Source organism: Lithobates pipiens, unplaced genomic scaffold (assembly GCF_037356315.1).
Source record: "Lithobates pipiens isolate NorthernLeopardFrog02 unplaced genomic scaffold, aLitPip1_a1.2 Scaffold_16, whole genome shotgun sequence".
Taxonomy (NCBI): Eukaryota; Metazoa; Chordata; class Amphibia; order Anura; family Ranidae; genus Lithobates; species Lithobates pipiens.
In genome coordinates this window covers 228242892-228263075 of record NW_027507748.1, presented here as the reverse complement: position 1 = coordinate 228263075, position 20184 = coordinate 228242892, and the positions used below count along the sequence as shown (strand labels likewise).

Sequence of the window (20184 nt, the reverse complement as noted above, 5' to 3'; positions counted from 1 at the left end):
AAATAAATAGCTGTGCCTGGAGTTGTACTTTAAAAAAAACAAGAACCGGTCAAGACTGTCCAGTCAAGACTGGTTCATATGCAAGTTCTGCATATTGAGTTGAAAATAGTATAAATATTCAGCCTTGCTTATGGATTAATATTTCCCATTTGTTAGATTTACTTTTTCTGAGTTTGACTCAGTTTTAAAATTATTTTGGATTTTTTTATATGCCCAGTACACTTGAACAGTCATAACTTGCAAAAAATAAATAAAAAATAATAGAGGAAATAAGGTGGCACTGGGATTGTCTGGTCACCTTAAACTATAATGACTTGATATCTAAAGCATCATCACGAATCAGCACTTCACTGGTGCATATGTACCTAAGAACGATCCAAATTGCTCTAGCAGGGGAAAAAATCCTCCTGATCCTCCGAGAGGCAATCGAATATACCATGGATAAAATGTAATGTTAATATCCAGTTATATTATGTACATTTACCCTATGTTCAAAACTATGCACCTTTTGTTGCATATTTGCATTTTGCAGAAACGCACTACAGTCTATGGATGTAGTTCACATCTGTACATTTTGCAGTGCTGTACTTTTTTGAATAGGGTTGGGGAATTTGTTCCTGCAGCAGCGTTTTGCGTGTAATAGACTTCAATGGACTCACATCATTACTATATTATAATAATAATTATTTATATTATAACCATTACTAGTAAAAAAAAAAAAATATTAATGAAAATGCGATAAATCTATCCCCTATTTTGTAGACGCTATAACTTTTGCGCAAACCAATCTGTATATGCTTATTGCATTTTTTTTTTACCAAAAATATGTAGAAGAATACGTATTTTTTTATATATATTTTTGGGGGATATTTATTATAGCAAAAAGTTCAAAAATAATGTGTTTTTTTCTAAATTGTCGTTCTTTTTTTGTTTATAGGGCAAAAAATTAAAAACGCAGAGGTGATCAAATACCACCAAAAGAAAGCTCTTATTGTGGGAAAAAAAGGACGTAAATTTTGTTTGGGAGCCATGTCACACGACCGCGCAATTGTTAGTTAAAGCGGCCCAGTGCCGAATCGCAAAAAGTAGTCTGGTCTTTGGCTTAAGTGGTTAAAGAGAAAAAAAAAATGAAAATGCAAAATGCATGAAAACTGCATACAAAAATGCATCGAAGATGCAGATTTAAAATTGTGAAATGCACCGCAAAAAGCGCCTGAAAAATACATCAACCACAACTGCATAGATGGTATAGATGTGAAAAAAGCCCCGCAATAAGCATTTATTGATTGGTTTGCGCTAAAGTTATAGCGTGTACAAAATAGGTGTTAGCTTTATGACACTTTCATGATTTTTTTTTTACTAGTAATGGCTGCGATCTGTGATTGTTATGATGACTGCGATATTATGGCGGCCACATCAGACAATTTTGACACATTTTTGGGACCATTGTCATTTTTACAGTGATCAGTACTATAAAATTGCACTGATTACTGTAAAAATGACACTGCCAGTGAAGGAGTTAACCACTAGCTGGCTAGGAAGGTGATAAGTGTGTCCTAGGGAGTGATTATAATTGTTATCGGGCGTGGCTACGAGTGACAAGTTACTGATCACCGCTCCCAATCACAGGGAGCTGTGATCAGTGACACTGTCACTAGGCAGAATGGGGAGATGCTTGTTTACATTAGCATCTCCCCGTTCTTCCTCTCCATGAGATGATTGCAGGTATCCTCGTGGACATCGAGTCCGCGGGACCCGCAATTCTACTCACGGAGCTTGTGACGGGTGTGCACGTGCACAGCCAGTGGCACGCATGGGATGGCACAGCGGCAAATTCAAAGGAATGTACAGGTATGCCCATTTGCATAGCCATGCCATTCTGTTAATGTAAATGAACAGGAGGCACTTGGTAAGTGGTTAAAGCATCTACTGAGCTGGCCAGACCCAGCTCTTGAGGGATTCACATTTTCATGAATTACTTCCTTATTTTCCTCTAGACGTAAAGAGTGCTACCTTGTCCTCTGTGATGACTATAAAGTGAATAACTCACCACCAGGTTCACTATGTGGACCACTGATGCCCCCCCCCCCCCCCCCCAAGGAGAGCGTCAATCATTTTTTCAACTTCTATTCTACTCCATCTATTAAATCTTCTGCCCTTGTTGTTTTAACTTTGGATAGTAAAACATATTTTTTTTTCTGCCAGTAAATACCGTATACAGCCCACTTCCTGTTTCTTGTCAGGTAAAAGCCAAGGCTTATGACATCAAGCACAGCTCTCTCTCTCACTCTTGTGAGAGTTTATCAGGAAGGAAGGGCAGAAGAGGGCCAATGAGAGCTGCAGGTCTGCAGTGCTGGAGATGCGCCTCTGTGTAAATCCAGGAAGTGAACAGGCAGCAGCTTCAGCTGCCCACAGTTAAAATGGTTGCAGTCAGGGGATACTTAGCCATGGCACTGTTGGCCTTTGGGTATGCAGGTTCGATATACTCAGCAATTATTTGAAGGCAGTAATCATCAAGTGGAGAAAATGTGGCACAACAGTTACATTACAAAGAACTGGATATTCCTCCAAAATTGCTGAAAAGACAAGAAGAAAACTGGTCAGGGAGGCTGCCAAGAGGCCTACAGCAACATTAAAGGAGCTGCAGGAATATCTGGAAAGTATTGGCTGTGTGGTACATGTGACAAAAATCTCCCATATTCTTTGAATGTCTGGGCTATAGGGTAAACTGGCCAGACAGAACCCTTTTCTTAAGAAGAAAAACATCCAAGCAAGGCTAAATTTTGCAAAAACAAATCTGAAGTCTCCCAAAAGCATGTGGGGAAATATGTTTTGGTCTGATGAAACCAAGGTTGAACTTTTTTGGCTATAATTCCTGAAGATAGGTTTGGCGTAAAAAAAAGAAACACTGCACATCACCAAAAGAACATCATACCCACAGTGAAGCATTGCGGTGGCAGCATCATGTTTGGATGGCTGTTTTGCTTCAGCTGGAGCAGGGGCCTTAGTTGAGATAGAGAGAATTATGACCAGTTCCAAATACCAGTCAATATTGGCACAAAACATTCAGGCTGCTCCTAGAAAGTTGAACGTGAAGGAAACTTCACCTTTCAGCAATAGAATGACCCAAAACATACATTTAAATAAACAAAGGTATGGCTTCACCAGAAGAAGATTAACATTTTGGAATGGCCCAGTTAGAGCCCAGACCTGAATCCGATTGAAAATCTGTGGGGTGATCTGAGGAGGGCATTTGGAATGTTTTTACAAACAAGAGTGAGAAAATATTGCCAGGTCAAGATGTGCCATGCTGATAGACTCATACTCAAAAAGACTGAGTGCTATAATAAAATCAAAAGGTGATTCAATAAACTATTAGTGTAAGGGTGTGCACACTTATACAACCATATTATTTTAGTTTTTAGTTTTACTTCCCTCCACCTAAAAGATTTCAGCTTGTTGTTCAACTGAGTTGTACAGTTTATAGGTCACATTAACCACTTCCCGACCAGCGCACGACGATGTACGTCGACAGAATGGCACGGGCAGGCATATTGGCGTACAGGTACATCCAATATTCAATGCCGCCCTGCCATCGGGAGCACGCCGCCGGCGGCGCGCTCCCGTGCTGGTCGGGACCCCCGTGAGTCCGGTCGCGGGACCCGTGGACTCGATTGCTGCGGGCATCCCCACGATCGTCTCACGGAGCCGCCGAATGGAGCAAATGCCGAGTAAACAGCATTTCTCCATTCTGCCTAGCAACTAGTGACGCTGATCTCTGCTCCATGTGATTGGAGCAGAGATCAGTGTTCACTAAATGAAAGCCCAACCCCCCCACAGTTAGTAACACACCCCTAGGAACACTTAACCCCTACACTGCCACCCCCTGGTTAACCCCTTCACTGCCAGTGTCATTTACACAGGAATCACTGCATTTATATAGCAGTAAATAGGAAAAATGTAAACCGCGCTAGGAAAAATAGTGTAAAATTGACAAACTAACAAAATAGGCGGCAGCAATAAATGTGATATGGCACCCAACAGTAATAAAGTATATACAAAGCCGCGCCAACCCTCCACTACATATAATATAAAATTAAAATTAAAATTAAAAAATAAAATAAAATATGAAAATGAAAATAAAGACTAATACAATTATGCAAAAAGACCTCAAATAATGTGTAGATAACCAAAAAAGCCAAAAAATGGCATAAAGTGAAAAAAGTCCAATCTAAGAAGAGTTCATAGGTGAATCCAAATAACGGACGTAAGTGTTCTTAAATGACAGCACCACAGTGGTTCAACACTTTCCAAGGCGCGTGAAATACCCGTCACCATATGTTGAATGCGCTTACCAGAAAATATATGGAATGAAGCATATACAAATGATAAGTGGATGACATCCAGGTTAACCTTCCTCAGCTGGGTCAGCACTCCATCTCTTAGCGGTATTTCCAAGATAGTAGTCTGTTCAGTGGTCTCGATATGAAGCACTCAGAGGCCCACAGAAAAGAAAGGGACTGACATAGCGTAATAACTTAGGAACAATTTAATAAATAAAAGTAATGCACTTACAAGTATGTAGATAAAACACAGCATATAGGAGCAATGTAAAAAGCCGGCCGGCAAACAGGAGCCCGTCCTCCTCTCCTACAACGTGGTGGCGTCACTGCGTGCCTTCCCAGACGCGTTTCGTCATACCTGACGTTGTCAATGGGGAACGGGCAGCGCAGTGACGCTCCGCCTAATAAAGCTAACGAAGGGAACCAAGCCTCGTGTTGAGATACGAGGCTCAGTAACGCTCCGCCTAATAGAACTAACGAAGGGAACCAAGCCTCGTTCTGAGATGCAAGACTTAGTCAACATACGCCATTACGGAAAATGGCAAATAACCCCAATACGAGCGCTGTCTATCCAGAATTGAAATATTATAGCAACCCATAACGAACACACTTAACATCTGTTAAATAGAACATCATAGATGAAAATCACATCCAACAGATATATTGTGTGTTTAAAAAGAAAAGGAACATTAAAATAATGCATATATGTGCTCGTGTAACACAAATAGAAAGTTGGCAATATATAAATCGCATAACACTTCATAATCGCATATCACTACGTGATACACAAACGAAAAATCAGTTAAATCGTGAAACGAAGGAATTACATCCAGTCCTTCTAACGGGATTGGCGCGAAAAAAACGTCTGCATATATGGTGTCGTATGCCTAATAGTATGCTGACAGTATAAAGAAATCGCATACCCTTCGCAATACACGAAAGAAATAGAAAATTAAAGGGGAATAAGTAGATAAAAAAGGATTATTGGAGAAAATTATTTCACACAAATCCATGGGTATAGTGTTTATCTAGATGGAAAGGACAAGTAAAATAGATGTTAATAAAAAAATATGGAGTGGTCAATGTGCATAGATCCAACCATAAATAATATGAGTTGGATCCCCGCACATGGGCCAAACCCCATAACAACATAAAAATAAAAATAGCCTAATCTGTACGATCAATAGATCATCCATAATAAAAGGATCCATATATAAAAAATAAATAAAAATAAAAATAATAATAATACATATACCTAAAGTGTATATCCAGAAATGGGGCACATATCTAGAATGCATGGACCAGTCTAGCATCTCACAACAGGCAAGGCCAAAAGGGTATTGTATATATAAAACTAGTATAACATTCCAAGTGCAAAGAATACATAAATTAAATGTATAAAAAATATATGAATAAAGAATCAAACAGATAAAAAGAGAAGTTTAACTAAGAATTGTCAATGAAGGCGTTGACATCGGTGTCAATATTAAGCCCAAAAGGGGTATAAGTTTTGAGACGGTGGACCCAAGACATTTCCAGTTTAGAAATTTCTCTTACTAAAGAGCTACCCCGCCAGTGAGGCTTATATTTGTCAATCCCCAAGAAAAGGGTCTTAGAGGGGTCTTTACTATGAAATTTCAAATAGTGTTTAGACACAGAGTGGTTGGGGAAACCAATGATAATATTGCTTATTTTCATTTTCATATTTTATTTTATTTTTTAATTTTAATTTTAATTTTATATTATATGTAGTGGAGGGTTGGCGCGGCTTTGTATATACTTTATTTATATAGCAGTGATTACTGTATAAATGACAATGGTCCCAAAAATGTGTCAAAAATGTCCGATGGGTCCCCCACAATGTCGCAGTCACAATAAAAATCGCTGATCGCCGCCATTACTAGTAAAAAAAATAATAATAAAAAAATTATTAATAAAAATGCTATAAAACTATCCCTATTTTGTAAACCCTATAACTTTTGCGCAAACCAATCAATAATCGCTTATTGCGATTTTTTTTTACCAAAAATATGTAGAAGAATACGTATCGGCCTAAACTGAGGGAAAAAAATGTTTTTTTTATATATTTTTGGGGGATATTTATTATAACAAAAAGTAAAAAATAATGCGTTTTTTTCAAAATTGACGCTCTATTTTTGTTTATAGCGCAAAAAATAAAAACCGCAGGGGTGATCAAATACCACCAAAAGAAAGCTCCATTTGTGGGAAAAAAAGGACATCAATTTTGTTTGGGAGCCACGTCGCACGACCGCGCAATTGTCAGTTAAAGCGACGCAGTGCCGAATCGCAAAAAGTGGTCTGGTCTTTGACCAGCAAATTGGTCCGGTCTGAAAGTGGTTAAAGGGATTGTAAAGTGAATTATTATTTTTTTTAAATAACAAACATGTTATACTTACCTCCACTGTGCAGCTCATTTTGCATAGAGTGGCCCCGAACCTGCTCTTCTGGGGTCCCTCGGCGGCTGTCTCAGCTTCCTCCCGCAGGTGCTTCTCACGTTCATGTGAGCTTCCTCGCATGGTGAGAAGCATCTGCGGGCGCGCTCCCGTGATGCAGCCGGTGGCTATAGCCGCTCGCTGTATCACACGGCCCCCACCCCCCGGCGCTCCACGTCAGTGGATGTGATTGACAGCAGTGCGAACCAATGGCTGCGCTGCTTTCCATCCATCCACTCCAGCCAATCAGCGGCCAGGCTGAACGGTGGAAAGGACGTCGGGGGACGAGCGTGGGACTTTCGAGGGGTGAGGTAAGTAAAACGGGGGGGCTGGGGGCGCAGGCACTGTCAGATGTTTTTTCACCGTAATACATAGAATGCATTAAGGTGAAAAAACATTTACCTTTACAACCCCTTTAAAGAGAAAGAAATTCTAATTATTTATCGTTGGCTCATTTTTTTACATCACAGGAACCTGACATTTTTACAGGGGTGTGTAGACTTTTTATATCCACTATATGTATTGGGACTAAACATCCCTCCACACATAAAACAGAAACTCACTACATTGTATCCTTATGCATGGAACGATACAGGTAGAAATTATTTGGGCATTACACTAACACATAGCGGGAATTATTCAAAGCTAATTATCTCCCATTTCTAGATAGAATACGCTTAAAACTGCAGGACATAACAAAGGTTGAACTTTCTTGGTCAGGCCGCTTAGCAGCTTTTAAAATGATCCTCCTTCCTCAATTTCTATACCTATTTAAAACATTACCTATTCCTGTAACTAACTCCTTTTTTTTAACTACCCAATTCATAGCTATACTTGTGGCAAGGTAAAAAAGCGAGGTGCGCATTCACCAGACTGTTCACAAGTAGGAAAGCAGGAGCAGTGGGACTAGTAATATAGATTGCTATACTGCCTCAATCTTAGCACCACTTAAAATGTGGTTTACCCATGCCAATAACACCAGATCAGAAGAACTGGAACGCTATCAAATACAGGGACATAATCTATGTCACTTCCTTCTAACCAGCAGATACAGATCATCGCAAGCTACGGTATTATCCCCTACTATAATGGCTTCACTTCAGACCTGGCAAATGTTATTAACCACTTTCTTCCAGGAGTCTACTACTACCCTGCTCCCTCTACCACTGTTAAACTTGCCAACTATCATTCCAGACCTGAATGTCAATAGATGGGTCATGAAAGGGATAGAAGGACTACATGATCTGATGATAAGACCAGTAACCAAAACTTTTAGGTCCCTACAGATTGAGTATGGTTTATCCAACTCTGACCATTACATGTACAGTATTTATAGGTCAAACATTTTATCTGCTCCAATCTAAGTACTACTGTATCCTTATCATGGAATGTAGCCCAATATCACACTAAACCTAATACCAAGATCAAGGCTATATCCCTATTTTACTACCTGCTCAATAATAAAGATGTATTTACTAAAACCTCTCTTATACAAGCATGGGAAAAAGATTTACATACCAGATACACCCTTGTACAATGGCAGACAGCACTCAGCATCACGCATGCGGTGACAGCGTAAACCTATGGGAATTCACTCAGTAAATTCTGCTTCACTGGTATCTAACCCCATACAGGATTTCCAAATTTTCCCCCACATACTCCTCTTACCTGTTGCAGAAACTATGGAACAATATGGGCTTGCCCGGCTATAGTGACTTTCTGGACAGCAATATTCCAACTGCTTACACAAATTTTGAAGTTAACTATACCCATTTTACCAGGTCTGGCTATTTTATCTCTGGGCATAGAAACAATACCAATTGATATTAGAGACATAGCCATTTACATTGGTCTAAGCGCAAGATTAGCATTGGTACACCATTGGAATGAATTGAAAGCCCTTTTATTTGTGAGGTTAGGAAAGTCTGGTTGCATTGGTACAAAATATCCTCTAAAGACTGAATTTGTTGGGTACAAAGTCAGAAACTCTACTCAAATCCATGGACTGTGCTGTTGTGTTATATTGTTCTGCTAAATTGTGGCATAATCTAGTTACATGCCGTTTTTCTTTTTTTTTCATATCCTAACCCTAACTCCAACTCTAACAATAACTAAGGACATAAACAGATGCGTATAATGTTTTATATGTACTATTGAATATCATTTACAATTAGTTACAATATTTCAAATGTCCTTTACTTTTGTAATGTTTATACTTCATAAACCAATAAAAAAATATTGAAAGTAAAATGGTTGCAGCCAGATTCAGTAACGTTAGATTTCTGCAGCATATTTGGAAAGTACATAATCACAATATATATAAAAAAAAATATGCAAAGTGGTTGGAGGGAAGCTTCAGAATGGCAAAGATGTTTTTATTACAAATTATGCAAGCAGACTGCAGATCCTCTTTAGTCTCCTCTTCTCAAGAGAAAATAAATGAATTTCCTCCAATCTTTGCTCATAGATGAACTCTTCCATGCCTCTTATCAGTTTGGTTGCTCGTATGTGCACTTTCTCCAGAAGTATTCACCCCTTTGGCCTTTTACTTTTTTGTTACATTACAGCCTTTAGTTCAATGTTTTTTTTTTGTTTTTTTTTATCTGAATTATATGTGATGGATCAGAACACAAAAGTCTAAGTTGGTGAAGTAAAATTAGAAAAATATATACATAAAACTATTTTTCAGAAATAAAAAACTGATAATTGGTTTGTGCGTATGCATTTACCCCCTTTGTTATGAAACCCATAAAAAGCTCTGGTGCACCCAATTACCTTCAGAAGTCACATAATTAGTGAAATGATGTCCACATGTGTTCAATTTGGAGTGTCAAATGATCTGTCATTACATATACACACCTTTCCTTTTTTAAAGGCCCCAGGGGCTGCAACACCTAAACAAGAGGCACCACTAACCAAACACTGCCATGAAGACCAAGGAATCCTCCAAACAAGTAAAGGACAATGTTGTTGAGAAGTACAAGTCAGGTTTAGGTAAAATAAAGCATCCACATTTTTGATGATCTCTAGGAGCACCATTAAATCTACCATAACCAAATGTAAAGAACATGGCACAACAGTAAACCTGCCAAGAGACAGACACACACCAAAACTCACGGACCGGGCAAGGAGGGCATTAATCGGGAGAGGCAGTGCAGAGACCTAAGGTAACCCTGGAGGAGCTGTAGAGTTACACAGCAGAGACTGGAGTATCTGTACATAGGATGACAATAAGCCGTTCGCTCCATAGAGTTGGGCTTTATGGCAGAGTGGCCAGAAGAAAGCCATTATTTTCAGCAAAAAACAAAATGGCGCGTTTTGAGTTTGCGTAAAGGCACATGGGAGAACACATCAAATATTTAACATAGTCCCAATGACTGTACTACTGTATGGTGTGTCACATCGAATGCAGTTGGATGACATTTATTATACACAGTTGCTTATTTCTTGGATGATTGTTATGTTTAATTAATCTCTTGAGATGTGACCTCTGGGAAAACTTGACTATAAATGTAAGTTCCATAACAAAACATCCCAATAGCAATTCTGGATTCTGTTCAAAGAGGTATGTACAATTTTATAAACACCAGTCAATGACACAGAGTACTTTTCCGGTTGGAATTTCTGAGTGTTTGATTAGGTTCAAGTCTGCTGTGCTAATAACAACATAATATGAAAAGTTTGAATATATATACTATTATTTATTTTAAAACTAGAAAATAACTGAAATTAATATTCAATAAATATTTCCAGCTCACAGGGAAATTTCAATCTGAACTATTCTCAAAATCAAAATCAAAGCTATTGCCATACATATTGACTGCAGCTTGAAATACATTGCATTTATAGCAAAAAATCCATCACAAAAATCCATCTGGTCTCCCTCTAATGGCTGATCTTGCCCAAGGGGAACAGTACAGTTTAGTAGAGACACTGAAAGGTTGGCTGTTCTGAAACATCATTCTGACATCCATCTTTAGTACAGAGGATTTAACCAATATGTGGTCACATGAATAACTGCCAGAAAGTGGCCAAGACACCTTTCTTGCCAATAAAAAGGAAAAATTTACAGTTGCAGAAAAATACTGTATTTTAAAAAATACAAATATTACTTATGCCTAGGTCTTTAACACTCCAGTGGCACACACTTACAAGTGAGTGTTATTCCCAAAAATCGGAAGTAAAATGTAATAACCAGAGATATGAGAAAAGGACAGGCAGCTTATGTCAACAAACCTGTAGTCATTTTGTTTCCCAAAACCTCAAAAAATGTACCAAACGTTTCCTTTAAACGTGACAAAACTGTCAACCAACAGCATGTCCTACACCTACTTTTTAGTATTTACTATAAAAATGTTATATTCCCTTAGCATTGGGTCCCAGTATCAACAGTTTCAGGGACAGAAAGCAAAAGTGAATCTCCCAAACAAGGACAGCAACAACAATAAACTTGTGCAAAAAATGTAGCTTTCTTGCTTCAAGCACACTTGGCTTGAGCTCCATCTAGCATAAGTATTTTAAGGTTTGCACAGAGATCAGAGCTATGTAATGTTCAAGCGTGCTTAGTGACCAAATGCTCTAAGTTAGACTGTAAAACTATTAAAGTATTTCAATTCTAAAACTTTTGAGGACTGTGTGGCGTCATCCCTCACCTCTTTCTCAAACCTTCCCTTTATCCTATTCTTCATAACACTTGGTCGGGTTTACACCTAATACCAATGCGACTCCCAGCAGAGGTTCTGTGCGTCCTCGTTCACTGATTCAGGTCCAATTTCTTCCCGAATGTTTGGTTGAATTCAGACCTGAAATGAACCAAATGATGCACAGGGCTCCTTTGCAAATTTGCACTGGAGCCGCAGCAGAGATATGAGAGCCGGTGAAAATCTCCATGGAAGCGGAGTCTGCCTCGTGTGAAAGGGGCCTAATACAAAATGTATGTTATCTGTAACAAATCTACTCAAGCTGTTCAAAAATATATATTTAGATGTTCTGCAACCTTGCTGACCATAGACAAGTAGCTATATTTCTGAAAACAATAGGCATGGGAACATCCATTCATCTTCAAACTCACAAAAGTCTACCACAATGTAACTTGTTGCTTAGCTAATGACTCTAAGTAGCACACATTGGTTAAAAGTTTGACATATTTTTCTATTTGAAAATGAAAGCATTGATATAGGTTGTGTGCAAAAGGAGTTTGCAAAAAAAGGTCTGTCAGTAGTTCGGCAAAGGTGCCCGGAACGGGATGTGTAAAAATTCATCAAATAAAATGTATTTCATTCACCAAATAAACATGTTTCATAACAGTTTGCCACTTCCTCAGTTTTATATATATATATAGGGACAACTGAGATTGGACTATACAACACTCAGAGGAAATAATATGTCTTTAGATGATTTGACTATTAGTGTTTAAACAATACATGATTTTAATGATTTTAATTATAATTTTTATATGGTTGAATGGTTTTCCAGCTCTATCCTCATCAAATATTAAGCCATAAAAATGCTATATGGCTTTGTGAACTATCTTCTATTAATTATTAATTTGTGTTCATCAGCTCTAATTTTTCAGTTTGTTATTTCTAACCTTCAAATCTTTATTGTTAGCCCATTAAATTCTTATGTGGGTTAGTCACACCTCCCCTGGCTAATTACTTCCTATGCAGTTTTGTCAACTAATAAAGAAGGACCATACTCAAAATTTGGATATGAAGAAGTTAAGGTCAATATCAAGGTTTTGGCCCCCAGGCGCCAGGGACCCCAACCTGTATATCCACCTGGTCTCATTTTGTGATATGAGGATTTTTTTGTTGCTACCTCTCCAGTGGTCCTTCACTAGGTCTATCCCATAAAAATTCAATCCTGTGGGATCTTTTCGGTGTACTTCATTAAAATAGCTCGAAAGGCTATGTTTCGGGAACCCTTTCCTTATGTTATTCATATGTTCCCTAATCCTCACAGTCAGTGGGCGGGTGGTTCTACCTACATATTGAAGATGACATGAACACTCGATAACATACGTAACATGGGTACTTTTGCAAGTAATCAATTCTCTTATTTAGTATTCACTATTATTAACCCTAGATTTAAATGGTTACTTTTTACGTGGTTGTTTTTTTTAATTATTCTGCATGGAAGACAATTTTGACAACTGAAAAACCCCTTCATCTTCGAGAAGAGTTTAATTGGCTTGGGAGGATTCATTACATTGTGAACTAGATGATTTCTAGGTGTGGGAGCTCTCCTGTACACAAACCTGAGTTTCTCTGGTAAAATTTTGGACAGGATTCTATCTTCTTTCAAAAAAGGCCAATATTTTCTGATAATGTGTTCTATTTGTTGGTACTGGGTATTGAATCCCGTAATAAACATTATATCAGTATGAGTTCCTATTTTTTTGTCTTTTTTTGACCAATAATGAATTCCTGTCCAGTCTCTTTATTTTGTTTTTCAATTTAGTTAGGTTCTTCTCTTGAAATCTCTTAATTAGAGTGTTTGCATTTCAAAATCCCCCATTTTGCGGCAGTTTCTTTGCATTCTTAACAGTTGCCCTTTGCAGATGTTCCCCTTACATTTGGGGTGGTGACAGCTTGAGGTGGGTATGTAATCATTACGATCTGTTGCTTTGAAGAACATTTTACAATATAATTAAGTTCCTTCCTTGAAAATCTGTAAGTCCAGTTAGTCAATTTGCTGGTGGTCCCACCTCCCAGTGAAGGGAATTCCATACTTATTAGGGTTGATTGCCTTAAGGAATTCTTCAAAGGTTTCCACTGTTCCTTCCCATAAAATGTTTAAATCATCTACAGGTTTATATCTTCAGTAAAGCTTAATTTGGGGTATTCTCCTCCCACACATTCATAAAGAGGTTGGCGACACTAGGGGTATAACCTGCCCCCCATTGCCACCCCCTTTGTTTGAACATAATAGTTCCTTCTGTATCATAAATAATTGCTTTCCATAGCCAATTGGAGTCCTTCAAGGATAAAGCTTATTTGTTCTTGCCTTAATTTAATTTCGAATTTCATGTAGTGCCTTCTCCACACCTTCTAACCCATCTTTCTTCACTATGCTGTTACACTGTATAACAAGTTAACATCTATAGTGGCAAGCAAGCAATTCTCTGCTCCTGTGATATTTTGCAGTTCTGTTATTAGTTGTGTACTATCTCTTAAATTAGATTTTCCTTTTTGGTTTTTAAGAATTGGTCAAGATACTCTCCTAACCGAGAGAAGAGTCAGTTGATACTGCTAATGGCTGGTCTTCCTGGAGGTTTTACTAACCTCTTGTGGACTTTTGGAACATAATATATTACAGGGGTCTTTATGGATTCAGACGTAAGCTATTCAGCCTCCTTCTTATTCAATATTCCTTTATCCCTTTTTTTACGTATGTTTTTAGCTTCTTTTCCTATCATGCTTTAGGGTTCCCTTTCAATTTTTTATATGTGTTCTCCATTATAAGTAGGTTCTCCATCTCTTCTTCATAATCTTTTTTATTCAATATCACCAATCCTTCTCCCTTATCCCCTAGAAAATGTATTTGATAATTTCCCATATATTCATATTTTTAGATTGCTTCCCTTTCAAGTTTTTCAGGTCTTCTTCTACCATCATCTTAAAGACCCCAATGCACTGATTACCAGGAGTCTTAAGGTTAAAAATGGAGTTGTTTTTAAGGTTAGTCAGAGTGAATGTTGAGTATTCAGGTATTCTTTTGTTTTCATTCATTGCAAAATGTTTTTCAGATTCAATTTTCTCATGAATTTCTGAAGATCAATATAGGCCTCAAATTTGTCCAATGTTTTCGCAGGGGCAAACTTCAGGCCCAGGTCCAAAACTCCCATTTCTTCTCCAGAAATTTGGGCATTACTCAAATTACAAATTCCTTATCCTAGTACTCTTTTTGTCTTTTTCTTCCTCCCTCCTATCCTTCCTCTTGTCTGTCTCCTCTTTCTCTGTGTTTGTCCCATCTCTCTTTCTTGATTGATGATCCATCCATTTCTCACATCCGTCTCTTGTGTTTGGTAAGTTGGATGCCTGTGGTGCCCTGTGGGCACTAGATCTCTGTCCATATCTCTGGGTGGTTCCCCTCCTCTTTGAGCACCCCCCATTTCCGTCCTCTCTAGCTGTTTGTCCTGTAAGGGACACAAGTGTTCCATCTTCTTGGGGGTCTTTCTCTTTGTCACCCCTGGCAAAATCCCTTTCTTCCCTATATTCTCTCTCTCTTTATTGGAAATGTTGATGGGGTGTCTGCCATCCTCCCCTCCCAAGAGGAGAGAACCTATTGTTAGTCGGGATGTTATAGCCTGGAGTAGTTGGTATTCTGGGATATGGGGGGTTCTTGGTAATTGTTCCTCCTACCATTGTCCCCTCTATTGATGTGTCATCTGGGTGATCTAATTGGTCTTCCATTTATGTGTCACGTACCTGGTATGAGAGCCCAGAATGCAGGGAGCGGCTTCTCGAGAACCTCTGAAGGTGGGAACAGGGATTCGAGAGTTCAGAGGGTACAAGTGCCTGGCTGGTGTAAGGCAGATCCGGATCGACAGCAACAGGCACAGGTAGAAGACTGGAACAGCGGGTGGCAGTCAGCAGGTGGTAGCAGGCACTGGCAGTCAGACCGGAACAGCAGATGGTAGTCAGCAGATGGCAGAAGGCACTGGCAATCAGACCGGAACAGCAGATGGTAGTCAGCTGGTGGCAGCAGGCACTGGCGATCAGACCGGAACAGCAGATGATAGTCAGCTGGTGGCAGCAGGCACTGGCGATCAGACCAGAATAGCAGATGGTAGTCAGCAGAGTCGGGTACAAGCCGGGTCGGTAACAGGCGGGCAACAACGGTACACAGGAAGAGACGTAGACGTGGTCAGACAGACAAGAGGTCGGTGGCAGGCAGCAAGCGAACGTAGTCAGGAACAGGCCGGGTAACAGGAATCAAAAGGCAGCAGATAGCAGATAGCAGATAACAGAATCACCGGACACGCTGTAGACTGGACAGCAAGGAGGAACAGAGGCAGAGTCCTTAAGTAGCCCTTAGGGCGCCAAAACGGTCGTACGACGAGTCTGTGTGCCCCTGCAAAAAATCACACCCTAGGGTGCTCAAAAGATATTTATGTTATTGTATTTCATGGCAGTTGCGACTGGTGCTCAAAAATTTGTGGTGGGGGGGCGTAAACAAACTGAATGAAACCCCCCATCAGATGGACAGCTCCTCGATGTCTTCTCCCGTCCTCTCTTCCCGTCCTCTGCTATGATTGGACACCTGGCGTTCAATCACAGTGCCTGTCGTTTCAGTCAATCAGGTGATGGGTAAAAGATCCGAGCACCTGATTCACAGGGAGGCTCTTTTCTAACACACAGCTGAGGTCACCTTTTTTTACACCTATTAGAGCCTATGGATCTAATCAGGTGCTTCAAAAACACCCCCCGCCGCTGTAATTCAGGCACCCTGCACCCAAAAAGGGGCCGAACGCCTGGATAGGGGGGTGGCAGCGGCGACCATAGATAGATTGATGCAATGCATAAATCTATCTATTGGTGCTAGAGGGGGTGGCAGGAGTGAGAGGCGGCGCCCGTGTGCCCTTATGGGTGCACCGCCACTGCGTAGGTTCAGAAAAAAGGCTGCTGCCACCCCTAAGGTGCTTTTGTTTTGACCTTTTTATTACAAACTCCTTTTGCACACAACTTACTCCTTGGATAAAAAGGTGTGTGTGTGTGTGTGTGTGGGGGGTAAATGTTCATAAGTTCTGCCTATCACCTGAAGAGTGATTCTCTCCAGCAACTCATTTCTCTAGGTGGGCATGCAATAGATAAATATTCTGTTCCTATAAGGAAAAATTCCTGTCACCTGAAGAATGACTCTACACAGTGGGTCTCTCCTCCCAGGTAAACAAACAAAAAGGTATGACTTGTGCAGTAAGTGAATGTTTTGTAACTGTAAGTAGGAAAAAAGACCCCCTGTCACTGTTACTCCTTGCACCTGTCTGGGAATCCCAGACAGAACCCGGGAGGGGAACATCCATTTTTTTGAATGAATAATGATTTTTTTTAAATGAAACAACATTTATTAAGAGAATTAATACATTGTAAGGGCCTCCCCTTTTTTTTTTGGTGGCCACCCCTGAGCCACAACTGAGATCTCTAGTCAGCTCCTTTGGTACATCATGTTTTTGACCACCACACCACAACATTTAAAGCATTGAGATAATCACCTCAGAGGTCTACCAATAAGCAGTTATTATTGCCAATTGAGCGGAGCAATACTAAGTTCAATGCTCTTCCAATAGTCACATCAGGTTTCTTAGGGGAAAATGCATGCCCTCTAATTTATTATTGTTTTATGGAAGACCTACGATATTAACCCTTGCCAAATAATTGGAGCAGGATATTAATTTGATGTTAATGCCTTCCTTAGGCTATTTGCCATTATATTTACATTAGAAGCTGTCTATTGCTAATAAAGACTAAATGGATCTTAACAGAGAATGCATGCTTTATGATTCAATGGGATTACCAATCATGAGGTTGGCTGTGTTTGTTGAACAGTTTCAATCCAGTTTTCTGGAAATTATGCACTCCATCTGGATGAATTTATCACTCGCTCTGTGTACTTCAATAGGTATGCTATTTTGCATGCTTTTACACTATGCTTAGCTTACTACCCTAAGAGAAGTTATTTCACAATTCCCTTTGTGATTTCATATACAAAGGGATACACCAACATTCTTTGTTTTTGTTTTTCAGATACTACATAACATTTCTTGGGTCTGATGGCTACTTACCTTCTTCTCAAGGCTATAGGTTTTTTCCTTATTGTTATAGTTGGAATACCAGGAAACATCTTTATTATTCTGCAATTCACCTACATCAAGAGCATAGAGAAGAAAATTCTTCCAACAAACATAATATTGTCAGTATTGGCTTTGGCAAATGTACTTGTCATCTTTTCTCGCATTATTCCACAGTCTCTATATACAATAGGGGTAGAGGACTTGCTTGATGACACAGAGTGCAAATTCGTCATATACACATACAGAGTAAGCAGAGCCATGTCTATTTGTGTAACTAGTTTTCTTAGCTGCCACCAGTGTATTCTTATTGCTCCAACAACTAGAGTTTGGCTTTATCTTAAACGAAGGGTGACACAAAATGTTATGGGCGTTATCATAATTTTGTCAATTATCAATTTCTCCATGTACCCTTATAGTTGTTTAAGTACTCATGTGAAGAAAAATATAACAACTTCGCCATATACTCTTCATTTGATTTATTGTGATGTGGACTTTCTAACTTATACAGCATACATCATCAATGGAACATTTTATACAATACGTGATTTTATATTCGTAGGACTGATGACATTAGCAAGCAGTTACATGGTGTTCATCCTTTTTCATCATGAAAAGAATGTGAAAGCAATTAGGAGCTCTAATAAAGAGCAAAAGTGGTCAGCGGAGTATAAAGCATCAAGAGCTGTAATACTATTAGTCGTTCTTTATGTGCTACTGTTTGGGTTGGATAACTCCATGTGGGTCTATACGCTGACTTTATCTAATGTATCCTCTGATATGAGTGATATTCGAGTATTTCTAGCATCCTCATATGCAGCTCTGAGTCCCATTCTCATCATATTAACCAACCCTAAACTTCATCGCCTTTGGATGCTGTCTAACAAGAACAAGCCTTTCCAAAAACATATGGGAAGCAGTGTAACTGTGTATACTGTAAGTGAATAAAGGTGGGGAAATGAAATAGTATTTGTAGTATAGCATCAGGAGTGGAAACCATCTCATCTGAAATAAACAAAATAAATAACAGCACACATATACAAATTTAAGTCTTGTTTATTAAACAAGTATAGCTTGCTTCTCCTTTTTATACACCAGTGTTGTAATGCTCATGAGATGCACTGGAGGCCAATTAATGGAATGTACTCATCTGGGTCCTGATAGATTTCTAGAGCAATTCTACTTTTGATGAGAAAAAAAACATTCCCCTCTGGGTGATTCATGTACATTGCAGGGAGTTTAACAAATTTTGTTGCAGATTCCTACCTGTTGGTGTTCTTCAGAAACCCTTGTGTGTTTATCTGTGCCCATATGGAAAATGTATCTAATGGCAGTGGTTTCATAATTATCAATCAGCTGCTGCACTTGCAGGGCTCTAATGAGAAAAATTGCAGGATCTTCATCCATTTGGACGTGATTTCCTATTGGGAGTATTTCACCAAAAATATATATTTTTCTTGCAGGGGATGCCTGAAATCTGACTTGTGTCTTAGCGCAGATTTCTGGGAAAATCAATCACAGAAGCAGCAAAAGCTGTTTCTGGGTGGCATTCTGTACACCTTCTGTGTACAGAACACCTCCAGGTAGCCATTATGCATTGCATTTTACAGAAAATTACAGATCTGCAGATTGAAAAGGAAAGGCAATTTTTAACAACATTCAATTACAATATGTCTTGTGTCTTAATTGTATACGCTATATTGTTTTTTTTATTTGCTATTTTTTCCCCACAAAAGTAGACTTACCATTTAAATTGTGGTCAAAAATAAAAAGGCCTTTATTGCATACTGCTCACAGTTGTATAAATTAGATATATTAATTGTTCTGTATCAAGGGTCATATATTACTTAGAATGTCTCTGTGCTGCGCTTCATGTGGGAAAAATAATAAGAATATTAGGGCAAGAATAGGGATGAGACCGCAGTTTGAGTCGAATGTAAGTTCGACTTGAACATTGGGTGTTCATTTGTTCTAAAATGAACAAAACGTATGGGGCGTTCATGGGAAGTTTGAGTGCAGCAGAATGCCCATAATGTGCGATCGCAGTGCATTGCTGTATGATGATTGGCCAACGCATGTACCTGACCTGCATGCTTTGGCCAATCACAGCATGAACTGCTGAGAGAGCCATAATTGTGCACAGGCAGGGTGCCTTTGGCCAATCATGGCTCAGGGGGCTAAGTCCACTCCCCACACTATGTAACACTATATAAGGCTGCTGCTTACACGGTGGCCGTATAGTGTAATGAATGAATGCAGGCAGTGTATTTGATATATATATATATATATATATATATATATATATAGTATCTCACAAAGGTGAATACACCCCTCACATTTTTGTAAATATTTTATTATATCTTTTCATGTGACAACACTGAAGAAATTACACTTTTGCTACAATGTAAAGTAGTGAGTGTACAGCTTGTATAACAGTGTAAATTTGCTGTCCCCTCAAAATAACTCAACACACAGTCATTAATGTTTAAACCGCTGGCAACAAAAGTGAGTACACCCTTAAGTGAAAATGTCCAAATTGGGCCCAATTAGCCATTTTCCTTCCCCGGTGTCATATGACTCGTTAGTGTTACAAGGT

General features: G+C 39.1%; 1 protein-coding gene across 1 annotated transcript; it reads left to right on the top strand.

Moving 5' to 3' along the window:
• Positions 1 to 17550: 17550 nt before the first annotated feature.
• On the top strand, positions 17551 to 19842 carry LOC143984313 (olfactory receptor class A-like protein 1). The gene has a single exon (XM_077484558.1). It carries the CDS (start codon positions 17571 to 17573, stop codon positions 18534 to 18536), a length of 966 nt encoding a protein of 321 aa, XP_077340684.1. The 5' UTR covers positions 17551 to 17570; the 3' UTR covers positions 18537 to 19842.
• Positions 19843 to 20184: the final 342 nt, after the last annotated feature.

Excerpts from the sequence above, each read along its gene's own strand:
- LOC143984313 (XM_077484558.1), top strand. The coding sequence starts at position 17,571 with ATGGCTACTTACCTTCTTCTCAAGGCTATAGGTTTTTTCCTTATTGTT.